This window comes from Centropristis striata, chromosome 1 (assembly GCF_030273125.1).
Source record: "Centropristis striata isolate RG_2023a ecotype Rhode Island chromosome 1, C.striata_1.0, whole genome shotgun sequence".
NCBI lineage: Eukaryota > Metazoa > Chordata > Actinopteri > Perciformes > Serranidae > Centropristis > Centropristis striata.
Window position 1 is genome coordinate 35,098,785 of NC_081517.1, and position 17,033 is coordinate 35,115,817.

General features: G+C 40.3%; 1 protein-coding gene across 1 annotated transcript in view; it reads left to right on the forward strand.

Annotated features, from left to right (window-relative positions):
• Window positions 1-17,033, forward strand: part of LOC131976848 (alpha-1,6-mannosylglycoprotein 6-beta-N-acetylglucosaminyltransferase B-like) — a 133,877-nt gene that overhangs the window by 69,756 nt on the left and 47,088 nt on the right. Inside the window, exon 8 of the mRNA XM_059340036.1 lies at window positions 4,006-4,175. Within this exon, the coding sequence (XP_059196019.1) occupies window positions 4,006-4,175 (170 nt within the window). The remainder of the gene's footprint in view (window positions 1-4,005; window positions 4,176-17,033) is intronic.

Sequence of the window (17,033 nt, forward strand, 5' to 3'; positions counted from 1 at the left end):
ATCAGATTCCTGAGGGAGGCAGCTGGCCATGATACAGGAGTTTATGAGGAAGTACAGCTTTAGCTTCAGAGCTACTCCCTTTGTTGTCGACATCCCATTGTGTGGCTTTCCCACCCGTTCATCTTCATTTTCAAGTGCGTGTGCGAGCAAATATGCAAGATTGTGTTGGCGGCGAGAGTGTGTGCCGGTGATCTGCACGGTAAAACACAGTGTGAACCCACCCACACTAGCTTCTCTTGCCTCTCCGTTCTAACTATCGATTCCCATTCTGTGATATAAAGGTTACCTCTCCAGCACTGCTCTCGTATGTGTCATTGAACTCCACTCTAATTTAGTTCCCTTACAGAGGAATTAACATTTGCAAATGGAGATAAATACTGGCTATTACAAAGAAAGTGAAATCCTCCTCAGCAGTTTCGATCATGGGTGCAAGTTGCCAGATTTTGTAAAGCACCCTTCACTCTATTAACTTTTCATTTGTGTGTGGATGCCATTTTTATAGAATCCAATCCACAGTTATTCAGCTCTGCTGCCATTGGGCGATATTTCTCATATTTATTGAGCAGTGTTACGGTGCTGCTGCCAGTATATGAAATTCACCTCCTTCTGTCTCCATTTCTGCGTGGTTGCCAGTGTTTGTGTGATACGCTCTCACCAGCACCAGCACCACCAAGCCAAGAGAGTGAATAGTATTGGCGCCATGAATTCTCACTCTTGCCATCTGCCACCCAAACTGTAATTAAATTTCACTTATCTTTTTTTATGAAGCAGAAGTTAATAGAGCGGGCTTATTAAATCAGGGGATTTTTCACGCCAGCTGGAGTCTCACTGGAGCTTGACTCTGCTGCATACACACCATTGTCCAATGTTTTACACACAGTTGGTACATGTTAACTTAAGTGGAAAGACTAGCAGTGTACAGACTAGTGTACATTACTGGATGTACACAGCTGTAATACAAAAGAATCTTCCTATATATATATTTATATATACATTATATCATAGGCTGTATAGATGAAGTGTACATAGCCTGTGGGAAAGAAAAGTGAAGTCGTTCCAAAAATGCCTTAAACAGGTATTCTTTCAAATGTCCAGCAGGGGATGAGTCCACAGGTTGTAAAAACAAGTCTGATTATACAGTCTATGAGAAAATGGTCCTATACTTCTCATTTGATTTATGTCCTCAGTAACAATTTTCCTCAGTAGTTTATAGTCTTAGCAACAATATCAATGGCACTGTGTAAATCTAAATACCCATGCACTTGTTTTTGCATCACCTGAAACTATGGAACATAGTTTATGAGCAGCAAATATTCTTAGGATAGCCAGGAACCAGGTGCAGCCAGATTAGTGGGTGTACCCTCTGGTTCTCAGTCAGATCCATCCTCTCGTCTAAGTATGATCTCTTGCGGCTCCAAAAACCAAGTGGAAATGGACTAAATCACCGTAGTCTCTCTCACTGGATGAAGACTATTGGGATGAGTCTGTCTTCCACTGTCTATTTCCAACACCAATGCTATGTCAGTTATCAATTTTGCACCATCGCTGCATCCTGGGCCGTGTAGCGCCCAAGACTATTTTGATTGGTTTAAACTAACAAGCCAGAGGATTTTGATCCCAGAATGATAATAGTTGCAGCCAGACCTTTCTCCAGCATAGACATTCTGGAGTCAGGCTATGCAAGTCAATCTAAACCAACATGATCTCACAGGAATCCATGAAATAGCCACGGATTTGTTTAACTCAAAATCCGTGGAATAGCCACGGAATCACTCAAATTTCTGTGAAACTGACACGGATTTCGCTACAATGCAAGTTAATGACAGTCATATCCCGTGGCTATTCCAACATACAAAGTGATTATGTACATTCACTGAGTGAATATTTAGAAAATAAAACATATATTTCTCGCTAGAAATGTGATCAAAATCCATTTTTATGCAGAAACTAAGTCAAAATATTGATTTTTTTCACTAAAAATGATAGAACTGTCTGACTTGTTTTTTGTTCTGACTGCCGGGACCTTGAAAGTCACGTGACTTGGAACAAACCAATAGGAAAAAACATCCATGGAATAGCCACGGGATATGACTGTCATTAAGTTGCATTGTAGCGAAATCCGTGTCAGTTTCACGGAGATTTGAGTGATTCCGTGGCTATTCCACGGATTTTGAGTTAAGCGAATCCATGGCTATTTCACGGATTCCTGTGAGACCAGGTTCATCTAAACAGTAGTAAAGAAATCAGTGGGTGTCTGCATCTGCTTCTTATGTCCAGTCTATGATTTATACTTATACTAAGTTATGAAATATCTGTTATCCTGCGTTTCTTCTCTTTCTGGTTTTCAGACCTAGTCTTTTGCTGGATCATAAAATGTGTGGTGTTTACAAACAGTATGTGTGTGTGCTGTTTGCTGGTGTCTGTTGGCTCCTACAGTAACCTTCAAACATTAGTGTATTGTGGCTAATGTGGCATGATGAAGAGGGGAAGAGAGCAATGAGAGAGTGCACTGCAGCACGCTTCTAAAAAGCTCTTGGAAGCTTTTAATCATTACCACTACAGTTCAAAGCTGTGAAGGTACAAACAGACGCATATGCACTTACATACAAGCAGAGCGAGAGAGAGAAAGACAGACATAGTAAGCAGCCGCTGTCAAAACTTTCTGGCAAACTCCACGTAGTTGGCCTTAAGCTCATTATGTATGTTGCATGGAGGTGTTCACGCTGCGTTAGCTAATCAGGATTACTCAGTAGAGCAGTGTTTGGACATAGCTGTGTCTAATCCTCTGTGAAAGGCAACGTGTTGCTCATTTCTCAGTGGGTTGCACTAATTATGCAGGAGCTAGGTGGACATGATGTCAGGACTGTAGCCTGTAAATGAAAAGTTGTATAACAGTAAAACATATAAAATGTGATCATTCCTTCACATGTGTTATATGATGCTTTAAAACAAAAGGGATTTCCCATCAAGTACATAGGAATGAGTAACAGCAGTTATCTTTATAAACATACGGTGCATAAGAAATGAGTGCACGTGCATCCATTGGTGCATGAGGGGATTCATTGGGGATTTTGAAGAATTACTTTTCAGTTTCCATAATTTTCTTTTGGAAGAGGCTGAAATTCTAATGATTCTAATCCTCAAACTCATTAAAACAGTTTGCACTGCAGAGGCTTAACTTTCAAGGAGCTTAACTTTATACAGTACAGTACGCACATATGTAAATGATATAATATAAATCAGATTAAATTAAATTTACGTGATGACATTGGGCATTATGTGTCTATAAGTTACGTGCACCTCCATCAATATATATTGTCTATAAAGTGTTATCTACAAATGTTAATTTGATGCATGTAGATTAGGCTTATTATCGAACAGGATATATTGGATATTTCACTCAGGATTTGTGCAACCAAACTATGAGTTGAGAGCCGCCACTTTCAATTCAGAATGTGACATTGAGATAACAGAGGAATCAAACAAAGTCATGCACACGAGCTGGCAGGATCTTTGGTAATTAGTAAAAGTATTTTAAGTTAATAAATGTGCAATAGGTCACTCAGGAACATATATACATACAATTACACATAGTTCAGCTCCCAGGTTAGCCAAACTTATTTAGAAAATACAGTAATTGTTCTTTGTTGATGTGACATTTCAAGTGCACTCAATTTTAAATTATGTGGTTTAGATAATCTACAGTAGCTGATTATGTTTTTGTCGCATTGGACACATTTTGCAATGTCATCATGGTCCCAGGTCTCACTGATTACCTTGGTGAGTGTTTACATATCCAATAGAAATGACGGCCAAGACTATAAAAATGAAACCATTCAGTTTGAGACTAATTATGATAAGTAGTCATTAACAGAATTATAAGCCTCCATAAACACTTTTGGTATATTTAACAGTCTATATTCTCAAATGGAGCTTTTGTTTTTGAGTTTCTCCACAGACTTTAATTTTAACTTTCTGCCACAATGTGTCCCTGTCCTCCTTCAGATCCTGGTCCATGTCGGCTTCCTAACAGAGGAGTCTGGAGATGTTTTCAGCCCCAAAGTGCTGAAGGGGGGTCCTCTGGGAGAGATGGTCCAGTGGGCTGACATCCTCACCGCACTCCATGTTTTGGGACATAACCTCAAGATCTCCATGTCTGTCAAGGAGCTGCAGGGGTGAGTTACTGAATCCTCAAGCTACCGAATTCTGGGCTGTTTGACTCGTTAGCGGCGGCTGGTTTTCGGCAGGTCATGAGAATGCATATGTTATCCCTGTTCCTCATCCGTCCAATCAACCAGTGTTTGCTTGTGAATCTGAAACTGCTGCATTATGTCGATAAAGAGATTTTCCCGACAAGGAAACAAGATTGCTTTAAAAGGAGGAAGGTTATTGGTTGGCAGGGTCAATATCAGTAAACTGTTTGATTACCAAAGAATGTCCATTTCTAACATGTAAATATTTACCTCCCCTCATGCCATTTAACAGTTCACTGGAATGATACAAAATGAAACTCCAGTAATGACAGCTGTGACAATAAACCAGTCATCTCCTATAATCCTCCTGTTATCAATGTGCTCTTGTACTCCCACAAATTGTATTCAACATGTTTAAGAGAGCATTGTGCTCTAATTACACCCCATTCCCACTTAAGATTATGTATGAGGGCCCTAAGGTCCGGTTGATTTATTTGTTGTTGTATTGATCCCTTATCGACGCGCTGCACAGCTTCCTGTCAGATTGACTGCGTAGGTGTGTGTCTTTTTATCTCCGCGTCAGCACGCTTGCATGTTTCTGCTGACGGATACAGCTATAGAGCCAACACACACACACACACACACACACACACACACACACACAGACGGGTAGATGGATGTAAATCAGCCCTGTTGGGAAAGATCCCTCAGGCTTGTTCTGTCCAGTCTATGCAATATCTACTTCATGGTCGAGACTGAATAAATCACACAGGTTGTCAGGCTCCCGTGAAGATGGATGGCTAATGTTAAACAGAAGAAATATGAATAGGTATGAGTTTGAGAAGACAACTGAATCACGTTGTACATGGGCGACGTCTTTGTTCAGCCTTGATTGGGCCAATCGTCTTTGTCTTTCTGCTATCGTTGATCACGGCGATGACACAAGTACAGAGTATAGATCAATATAATGATGTCTACAGAGGCCCCGCTGCACTCTTTTACACTGTGCACTGCCCGCGACAACTCTCACAAATCATAGAAGAAGTATTGTATTGACCCCCAGCCTTTGGCAGTCATTTTGTAGACATATAACGCCTCTGCAGGGAGCAGAAGAGAGCGTGGAAAATCTAGAGGAATTTTATCCTTAAAAAATGAGTTTAGAGATGGCAGGGACATCCACAAGGCTGAGCTCAGTTGTCAGATTTTAAATGGATGGCGCGATCGGTTTTGCTGCGTGGGTGTCACTGTAGAGTCTAGGGACCCACATTTTGAAATTGGTCTTTCTCACAACCCGAGCAACGATGTGTTTTAGGCGACTGTGAAGTGTAATCTCACCTACAAGCATGAAGAATTATTTTGTCCAGCTCGCCCACATGAAATGGCTTTGGAAGGAAAATAGTTTTTAGCTTTGGATTACTTGAGGAAGCAGTCTAATCTTTCTTCAAACTGCATTTGGATCCTGACTCAGTCCTTAAAAAACACTGGTGTGAGAAATAGCACATCAACTTTTCCTCCCAATGTCAATCTTTCCACATGGTTTGCTGCAGTAAAGTGGAACAGAGAAGGGTTATGCTGTGTGTCCAATCGTTTTTTGTTGGTATGTCAATTTTTTGTTTTCACACCTTTCATTTCCCTTGGTCCCTGCCTTCAGTAAAACAAAAAAGAATGAGAGTTACGGTTGAACTAAGGTGGTAATGCAGTTTGGCTTTCATGGAGTTGTATTATAAAAAATACTGTGTTCTGCCATCCTGTGACTCTCATATTGCCCACAAATATGTGGCGTCTTTATTGATCTTTGGCTAATGTTTAGAAGACATTACAGATAACATGCCATAGATGATAATGTAATACATTAGAAAGGTTCCATTCAGTTCAACCATCAGTGAAAAAATCAATGCAGAGCAAATAGATGCTGCATAAAGGAGAACACACTGTTTTTATCTATTAGTGGCATAATGATCCATAAGATTCATTCAGCCTATTCCATCGGCCTATCTGACATATATCAGTAAAATATTGATATAAGATGTATATTGCACATGTTGCAGATGTTTTTTTCAAATATAATGCAGGAAGAGATACTTTGGTCATTTAAAATTGGTCCCTTAACAAAGTTTGTTAACTCTATAGTGTCATTCAACACAGGTGCACAAGAACTTAAAATCAGGAGCAGTGTTTCCATCAACAGATTTCAATGAACATTTTTTAAGATTTGCATGAAATAATGAATTTGAAGGAAAACACCAGAATTTAAAAAAAACAAAAAACATTTAAAAATGTGCATATAAGTTCTAACTCTCACTTGTGGGGGGGGTTTTTTTTGTCTTTTTTTGAGAAATAGTTAATGCGCTAAACGGGAGATGGAAACGCATTTGTGAATAATTTTTGACGTAGCGAATAACTCATGACTGATCAGCTGTTTCTGCTCAAGATGAGCTGACATGAAAGAACAATTATAAGTTGCCCAATTGAATCTAATTCCTGAAGACATATTTTCTCTCATGGGTGACCAAAGTTGTCTGATTAGCAACCTCTTTTTTATTATTTTTTTCTCTCTTGCTCAATCTCTTCTTCTTCTACTGTTTACTGACAGATTAGCCTACAGAAATACACTACACTGCCATCTTCTGACGAAAGCATGTTAAAGCAGATTTGTTTATTCAATCTAACCAGTTGAAGGAAATGTCCCAAATTAAATTTGCTTTAATGCGACATTTCAGAATTTTGCTTCAAATTCAATTAAACTTTAATGGAAACACAGCTAGTATGATAAGATACAGCTACCGTCAAGAAATGTAGCAACCACCTTATTTATAGTTGAAATTATAAACCAGCACAAAAGTGACAATTGCCACCGTTGTAACATAAAACAACAAACTAGCAAACTATATACTGTATGCATATAGATTATCTGATTTTTTTTTTACTACCTTATATTGGTATCGACGTCAACCCCAAAAGGCCAGTATCGTCTATCCTTTGTGCTCTAAAGCTATGTAGTTCAAATGCATATTTATCCACCATGTTGCCTGCCTCGCTGTAAAGCTACACAGACAATTTTGCAGTGATTTGTGATTTGAAAAGCATGAGTATTGATTTTCTTGGCACTTTAAAATACACAGAGGGAAAAACAATATTCGTGGAAGAAACAGTATTCTCTCAACACAAAACAATGTGATGCATTTTTCTGGTGTTTCTCTGTACCCAAACACCTTTCTCTGTACATTCACACATTGGCTTTGTGTATATCCCCTTCAAGCAAATGCAATCATCATGTTTTGTCACTAAACAGAAATGAGGAAGCCATAGTGAAAACACCTTGAGTAGCTCACAATCAGCATTTCACTATTAATACCACTCAGATGCAAATCAGACACTTGCGGTGAGACTTCAAGCTGAAGACTACAGTCCTATTTCAGTTCAGATTTTTTACTATTTTTGTCTCTTACAGCACTCCCGTGTGGTCTCAAAATAGTTTCTTTCCTTACCTAATATCTTTCACTCGTTCTACGTAGTGTCTATTTTTTGGGACACACTGCACTTCCTCCATTGTTCCTTCTGTCCTCAATAATGTACAACTTATTAAGACACAACGATTTAGCCAGATTTGCAAACACAAATACAGACAAATGGCCTGACAATCTGGACTAGCAGGTCAACTAAGACAAATTAAAAACCAGCCACACAGACAACAGTTGCCCCAAAGAGGCTGCTTAGTGGAAGTTGAGTCCAAACACAGATTTAGGAACGTTTCTTCACTTTTCTTTGGACAACACTGCAGCATTCGAACAAAACTGTACAAAAAGTGCCCAGGGTCCATCCACCTCCACAAATCCAGAACTCCACAATGGTTTGTGTGTGTTTGTGTGTGTTGTGTGATACATTGCTCTCATGGCCACATCTGAGAGTTGTAGTTGGCTTAGGAGGAAGCAGGAGGTAGCTGTAATTGGCCACTGAGGGGATGATTTGGTCCATGGTTGTGTAACTGTATATAACATACACCCTGATTTGTCGTTTCTAGTCAGTACTACTATCAGGTGGCTGGACCTTATTCACTGGAGATGTGTGATCAGAGCACATAGAGACTCACTAACATACTGTGGCCCACAGACAAAGTACAAGAGAGAGAATAAACCAAACAAAGCATCTTCTATTGATTTGACTTGGAATGCAATAGACTTGTATAGATAAATCCTGAAATAAGTTGAATTCTAATCTGTTTTTGTTCTCTCTGTGCATTAATGTGGGCGGCTGTGGCTCAAGGGGTCCGCTAATCGGAAGGTTTGTGTGTCCTTTCGCATGACACTGAACCCCAAATTGTTCATTATTTGTTATCAGATTTTAAAGCAGTAAATAACACCACTTTCCCCCCTCCCAGTTGCGCATCTGGCTCTAGATGTTTCAGCTCAGAGATGCAAAACTCTTGTCAAGAACCGAAATATTCTTGCAACTGTTTTCCTTATTAATCTGAAAAATACAGCTGTACACCTTCTGAATTCAATTTTCTCTCCTTCACTGAACAAAGACTAGTTTAATCGTTTTGTTAACTCATCTAAAACACGTCATTCAGACTCAATACAAACGTAATAAAACTCACTGAACCCACCATAGTTAGTCTTTCCCCTGTTCCAACACTCACCAACTCAGGTCATAAAAATGAAAAGCAGAAAATAAATATGAGAAAAACCCCTGTTGTCTGTAAATCGCCATGTTTCTCAGTGGCCTGTTACAATTATAGAGACTGACCTCTGGTGGCGTTTGCTGTGCATTGCACGTCAGTAAATATAGCATCTCTTTATCACTTTAATACATATGGATTGAAAAATGTATTTTCGACTGCATTGAAAATCATAACGAAAAAAAAAGTATAACATAGCCAAGGTATTGAAAATCATACTTTCAGGATTAGTCATTATAATCCTGTAATACCGTGATACTGCCCAAACCTTATTATTATTATAATAGAGGAAATCATTCATGATAAGCTCCCTTTTCTGTGACATATCTCACTCCACGCTGTCACTGCGTGGGAGGATGAGAAAATATGAGTGAAGAGGCCTGTGGGGGGGAGGGAAAACAGGGGAGAACAGCAAAGTGCTGAGTTGGCATCTGTGGAGTTTGAGCAGGGACTTGTGTTATTCAAATATGCAAATAATGGATCTTTGCATTGGATTTTTTTTTTTTGAAGGCTCTCTGATAAATGTCATCCCTTTGTTTTGGAACTTGCACTGTCCTTCATTTCTGCACAAAGCAGATTTTTACTTGCATCATTCATTTGCCCACACACACCAGCACACAAACCTGAGTTAATTCAATACGGGTTTTTGCATCTCCGCTTCTGCTGAGTGTGCACTCCTTACAATGTGGACTAACTGAGCAGCTTGATGGAAATGAAGCTGAATTTGGTGCCAATTAGATTGGCAAGGCACCTGAGATGTATCAGTGTTAGAAGGAGAAAAGACAGGGCTCCGCCTGCTCTGCATTACAGACTCCAGGGTGCAGATCACTGAGAGCTGCTGCAGTCAATGTGAAGGTGGACCGTCAGCACCTTTGTACCTGATCCTGTGACTAATGTAAAAAGAAATATAGGAAGTTTTATAACACTGAAAGACTCTGCTCAGGAGAGGAAAATATGCCCTTTTGCAGTTAAACACACTCTGGACATGCGTCATGGACTGATGAACTGTACAGTACAGCATTCTGGATGTGAAGATCCGAGGAACAAATTAGCTACAATTGGTGCTTTTCTTGAGCATCACGTGTGGTACTGACAGTGTCAGGGCTTATGTAGAAATAATAGATATTTTCTTTAGGCCGTGGCTCAGCTGATAGAGCGGTCACCTGCTGATTCGAAGGTTGGTGGTTCGATCCCAGACCACTGGCAGCCTACATGTTGGAGATTCCTTGGGCAAGATACTGAATCCCAAAAGGCCCATCTGCGTTCATCGGTGTATGAATGAACTTCCAATGGTGGCAGGTGGCACCAGTGTGTGTGAATGTGTGTGTGAACGGGTGTAGTGTAAAGCGATTTGGATAAAAGCACTATATAAGTGCAGTCCATCTACCATCCATCTACCATGTGTGTCATCTTTTACTTGATGACTAACAGCAATTGTGTCATTATGAGAGAGTTAACAAAGGATGTGGGAAAAGCAAGATGAAAATGACCAGCTACAAACTTGCGGGATTAAGAGCCATCCGTGCTCAATGTGTCCGACCATTTCTATAATTTTCCGAGACGGATATTCGTTACACAACTATGTCCAGCAATGTGAACCAACAAAAGCAACACTATGAATGTTTTCTAGGTGAAACTGCCTGTTGACTGCCAACTAACAGTTGCTTTTGGAAACTGCTCAAATGCTAAATTTATATTATATTTTATTGTATTCTTTGTGAATATTTAATTTTTGTTTGTCACTTTGGAGTTTCTTCTCTTTCTTCTTTCTCTACTGAAGGGTACGAAGCTGAATTAAGACCATTTGCACATTAATTACTCCCCACATGTTACTTTGACTTCTCAAAGAAAACGTTTTTTCTTGCAAGCGTCTAAAGTGAACGAAGATGTAGTAAATGAATGCAAAACTGTATCAAAACGTACATTTACAATATCACATACAATTTGTGCAGTATAATACAAGTCAACTTTTTTTCCCCCACATCATATTTTTTTCAACACTTTTGCCATTAACGTCTCAGGCTTGTGCAGGTGTGCTGGGAGCTTGTGCCAGTTGGAGAAGAAGTGCACCTGCACAAACCTTCACATGCCAAATGTATGTTTATACTTAATTTAAATATGTGCACATAATTTGGGAGGACAAAGATGCTATAAGTGCAATAAGAAGTGCATTTCCCTCTTTGCGGGTGCTTTAAGGATCCTCTGTTTTTTTTTGTCTTATTTGTGCAGGTTAAAACAAACTCTGCCCTCATGGCTTTTAAATTCTCAGCCCCTTCTCGTGCTCTGTGTGACTCGCTCTCACTGCCTTTTGCATTCCCTCTCCCTCTCTTCCTCTAACTTAAGGCTGTCAAGTCTCACAATCTCATCCCAGCTGCAGGTAATGTCTCAGTTGCCATGGAGATCAGACTTCTGGCCTTTAGCGGTTGGAGGTGGAAAGATGCAGAGTTACAGCCAATCAACACCTCCAGTAGAGTAAAGGAGAGAGAAGAAGTGGGGAAGGAAGCGAAACATTTCAAGTCTGAGTGATATTGTTATCATTGAGATCTGCTGATAATTTGAATTTGTAACTGGACAGATATGAGGCACTTTCAATCAAATCTTCCAATCAGATGTTTGAGGGATTTTAGTGCCGGTGTTGTTATGGTAGAACTACAAAAATTTGAGTCTTCATGTCCTTCAGTCTAGTTGTTAGAATAGTTTCAGAACTGTATTTTGTATTTCAGTCTTGCTTTCACATCTTTCCCAATCACATAAAAGCACATGTAAAGCAGCAAAGACTACAAGGATAAGTATGCTTTACATAATGCTTCACAATGAAACTGTCATGGTTTGCACTGCTTATGCATATGCCCATAGAACTGTCCTTTATGTGAGCCTAATGTCACACTATGGGAACTTGAGTGCACAAGTGCTAATCTAGTTGGTCCAAGTAGCCCCCGAAGTGCATTTCTTTGAGCACTTGATGGGCATGTGGAGCGCTCATATACCTCATTGGTTGGCTCTCTGATCAACAAAATGTCACCCTTGGCCAGGCCCCTGGGCCACAAGGTCAGGTGCTTCTGTCATGTGACATTGGGGCAAAAATTAGCCTTAACCCCAACTGTGAATGTTTGATAATGGTATAATTATCTTTTGTATCCAAGATCACTTTAAACCACTCTTACTAACAATTAAATATTTCTATAAAGGCCATCTGTTCACAAATCTTTTACACTTTAACTTTCATCCTCACCATAAACCTCTTTATGTGCCTCTGTACATTGCCAGATACGTTCTCTGAGCATTTAATTAATTCTAGTTCTGCTTCCACAGTGGTGCTGTATTCTCCTGTCCTTTTCTTCTGCCCGTCACTCTATTGAAGTCACATAACAAACGGAATCACTGTCAGTGTCAGTGTGCCTTTCCCAGAGTCAAATCCCCTGGGTTATTGTGCGCTCACAGTAAGGGTAAACGGGTGAATAGGCATCTTTTTGTATCTTGTACAGTGATTAATGTTTACAATTGATACCTTTCACACTGACATATCGTGGAGTTTTTGTTCTTTTTATTTTTCATAACCTCTCCTTCTCTCCTGCTCCATCAGTATCCAGACATTGTGTGTAAGAAGGTTAAATCTGCTGGTAAAGGAAGTTGCACGTTTATATCTTTTGGACAGGGCATCAATATCAAAAGCCTATTGAGCCTCTGGTGACGCGTTGTAAAGCAACGCAACAGCCAGTCTTACATTTCCAGCCCTAAGGCACTTCAGTAAAGCCGAAGAGAAAGGCTCCATATGTACTTGTGAATCCATTTGTGTGCATGTGCTACTACAGCATGCTGCAAAAAAAAATCTGAAGCTAGTTTGCATCATAAGCTCATTGCTATAAATCTAGAGATTTGGCCTAGAAATTGCTTGCATAACCCAAGAGATTAATTCAAAAAAGAGCTATCCACTGAGGTTACGTAATGCCTTATAAAATTGGATTGGTCTTCAGATTCTCTCTGTTGCACACTTGTTTTCCTCTGTGCTTTCCGCTCTCTTCGTGACTCTTTTAGTCTGCTTCTTCCTTCTCCTTTCTGTTTTCTTACAGTGGCTCCACTTGCTTTTGGTTACAGTTGTCTCTCTCGCTTACATATAAGAGCATCATGACCTTGTTACATGGTTTGTGTTGCAATTTCCAAGAGTCTGAAAGTACCAGGTCAAAGTCTTTTTAGCACACTGTCAGCTAGGGAAACATGCATTTCCTCTCAGAAATGTGACTTATGCAATATGCAGAATATAACTGGATGTGAATCTGTTTTTATTGTTATCTGTTATAAAGTTGTTTTTTTCGGTTCCGGTGTGCACTACTTCCTCTTTTTGTCCTGAGGTGTTTCTGGTTTTCCTTTTAGCCCATGAAAAGTCAAAGCCACGCTCCGGGTGACGCTGTGCCTCTTAAACCCTCCTTCTCTCTCTTCTCCCTCCATCACCCCCCATCAACCTGACTCCCTCACCTTCCGCTATCATTAAAGTGAATCCTGTAGAGAGACTGGAGTTAGTGACCCCGCTTCACCTCTTGCTCTCCCACAGGCAGGCTACGAGCTGCCTTATTATATCTGCCCCAAGCAGATAAGGACACACACGCATACACACACATATATCCTTTTTAAAACCCTGATCTTGCTTTCCTTTCTTCTCCCTGGCAATTAAGCTGCTCTCACTTTCCTTACATCACTGCTTTAATAATGTTCTGTTCCTTCTGACTTTGTTGTGCAACAACTATGCAGGTTTAGGGGGAAATAACTTGTAAAGCAGATGACTCAAAACATTATTATACACTTGGCAGTAAGTGCGGGGGAGAAGCGTCTCCTATTAAAAATATCCAAGCACGGAGTTATGAAGTGTGTGTGTGTGTGTATCCGATCACTTTGTTTAAGAGAAGCTGCTGAGGTGTATGAAACTCCAAAAGAGGCTTGTGAGGTAACTCCGTCTTTAAGAGAAACTGTAGCACATTAACATTAATCAGCTGGGGGAGTTGTCTGTGTGTGTGTGTATGTGTGTGTGTAGGTATGCGTGTGTGTTTGTTTGGGATGTGAGGTAGAGCGTCAGCTTGTCTCTTTGTTAAAAACTAGAGCGTGCAAATGAGTAGTATGCTCCGTCTGCATCATTTTGTCTGCTTAAAGAGAGTGAGTTAGCAGAAACTTCTTTCCCCCCTCTTCTCTCCTCTCCTCTCCTCTCCTCTCCTCTCCTCTCCTCTCCTCTCCTCTCCTCTCCTCTCCTCTCCTCTTTTCTTCTTCTCTTCTCTCCTCATCTATTGTCCTCTTCTCTTTTATTCCTCTTCTCTCCTCTTTCCTTCTCTTCTCTTCTCCCCTCTCCCTACTTCTATCACTTTTGCTCCCTCTCTCTGTGGTTCCCTGTTTTCCCCTCTAAGCTCAAATCAATGTGCTTGTTAGCAACTTCCCAGATTTTTACAGCATTTCATCACCCCTATCCTTACTTCTAACCCCTTACAGACACACACGCACGCCACCACACACTTGGTAATGACTTCCTTCATCCCATGTCTCAGATTTAAAGTGCTGAGGGGGAAAAGGCTGTTGTGGCCCATGGGTGACTTTGTCTTTCGTTACTGGTGTTGCTTTGACTCACATCTCTGCATGACATTACCTCTAATTGGTCTGCTTGACACAACTGGGACTAGAAAATACAAATAGGACAAGTTGCTACTTGCACATCTTAAGCTGATTTAGCACAATGCTTAATGTAGTTACATTAGTGTGTCAGTGCATGCTGGTACGTCTTATCATGTCCCTTTAACATTTCTATAGCATGAAATTGAATTGAAACATCAAATACAATAACTAATGATATAAATTGAATATTGTGATATGAGACTAGAAATCTGGAATTGTGGTTGTTCTATAACTTAAATATTTACCTAAGGACTTCAGTAGCTTGGGTAATGTGACATAGCTGACATCGTGACTGAAGCTGTGGGTGGGGGTTTAGTTACGAGAAGGATTTAAATTAATCTAATTTGATTGGATTGAAATATGAGTTTTGCAAATCTAGCGCAATTTTGCAATTGTAGGACTGTTTACCTTTATAGGCTGCCTCCAGTGTCCATATAGAATTCTTTTTCTAAGAACCAGCATTTTTTTTAATTGATTCCCAATAAGGAGAGGGCATTTGCAGAGAAAAACCACTGCATCCCATTGTTTTTGTGTGTGCTCCAATTTTTTTTGTGCAGCTGCTCCAAATACTTCCTATTGAAAATCTCTAGACTTTTCAGAAAGACACTGGTGTTGTCACTGTCTCTCCTTTTAAGGCTACCAGGGGATGGGACTCTATACACTATGGTAAAGAAACTGGCCCCAGTGTGTGAATGCGGCCTGATAAATCTAAACCCTAGAATGCATTACCATGGTTTTAATTACACCTGTGCCTTTCATGCTACATGTCAGTATGTCTGCCATGAAAACGGCCCTGTGGAGAAATATATTTCTCTGTAAGCCATTTTGGCCCATTAAATAAGTGTGTCCTGTGAGTACTTTAAAAAATAATGATTGATCGAAGGAGAGAAGTAGAGCGTAGAGTAAAGGCAGTTTCCATGTTGGTCTTTATACGGCCTCAGTTGTCTGACAACGTGAGCAGAGGCTAAGGGAGGTCAGCCTCTATCGGCTGCAGGGCCAAAACAGTTGGCTTTGGGTGAATAAAGTGAAAGGGGAAAAAATCTAGACAGATAGGTACCACAAGGGGGATGTGTAAGAGACGTGGTGTGTGTGTTGTATGAGAGTGTGAGTGTGTTTCTTCATCCCAGACTCTGGTACTGAGGGCTTTTCAATCTCCTCTAACTGGGGAATGGAAGCAGGGGAGGTGAGTTTTAGCACTGAATAGAATCCAAGGCCTGAGGACACATTGAGGTGAGCTCCAGTAAAATCAACGCCATCGGCCGTTAATCAGCCTCCTTCCCCCTCACGAGCTTTATTTCTCACGAGAAGTTGCCTGAGGCAGACAGTAAAGGAAATAAGGAAAAAGACAGAAAAAGAGAAGGTGGAGGAAGTGCAATATTATGTAGTAACACATCTGGCTTTTCCTAAAATGCTCTGTTCGTCTGACCCATTACTGCCCTCTTCCGCTCCGTAAACTACTATTGTTATTCTCTTGGCTAAAGCAACATGGAGAGAAAAAAAATAGCAAGCATTGCTGAACAGTTGATAATGACACCAGATCGTCTGAGAAGTGATGTGTGGAAGCATTTGATAAAAACCTTGGAGTAAAAACAGCTTGCTGTAGTGAAGCAGTGGAGGCGAGGCACCCCCACACTCATTATTTGAACAAAGTGTGTGTTGTTGTTTTTTTAAGCAACAGCCTAAACATTGAAAGGATTACATTTTATTGGACAAAAGCCTGCTATTTGCAAAAAGAGATGAGTCTTCAGTAAAACAATCTTTTTAAAGTGTTTCATGTAGCCAAAGATCTTGTGTATTTTAAATTTACAAAATAACAAAAAATTACTTACAAAATAGATGTTAGTCTTATACTAATTGTGTTTTTCACCCAGGAAAACTAGAGTTACAGTCTTGAGGCCGTATGCCTCTGGTTACAAGCCAAGTTGAAGTTCACACAGGCCCGTTTGGTAGATCGGTTACCCACTGAGCGGAAGATTGGTGATTCGAACCATGTCAGACTACATGTCGAAGTATCCTTGGGCAAGATACTGAACCCAAAATTTCTCCTGATGCTGCGTTCATTGGTGTATGAATGAATTCCCTATGGTGCACTAAGGTGGCACTGTTAAGACAAGTGTAAAGCGATTTGAGTGGTCACAAAGACGAGAAAAGCGCTATATAAGTGCATGCTTACATCTAGGCTCATATGTAGCCATGACAGTAGACAAGGCTTCAAATGTGGATGTTGCTGCAAAGAAGCTACAAATTCTAAAAAATTGGAGGCTTCACGACTGTGACATTTACATTTAGTAATTTAGCAGACGCTTTTATCCAAAGCGACTTTCAGGAAAAAGGGGAAAAATCTAGGTATAGTGCAATAAGAGCCATTAGTGCAGCAATAAGTGCTAGTGACAATTCTTTAAGGAGTAGAATTGTCGTGTCGTGCTAGGAGAGAAGATTTGGGTCTTCAGGAGTTTTTTAAAGGTAGAGAGGGACGCCCCTGCCTTGGTAGGAACTGGTAAAACTGTGAA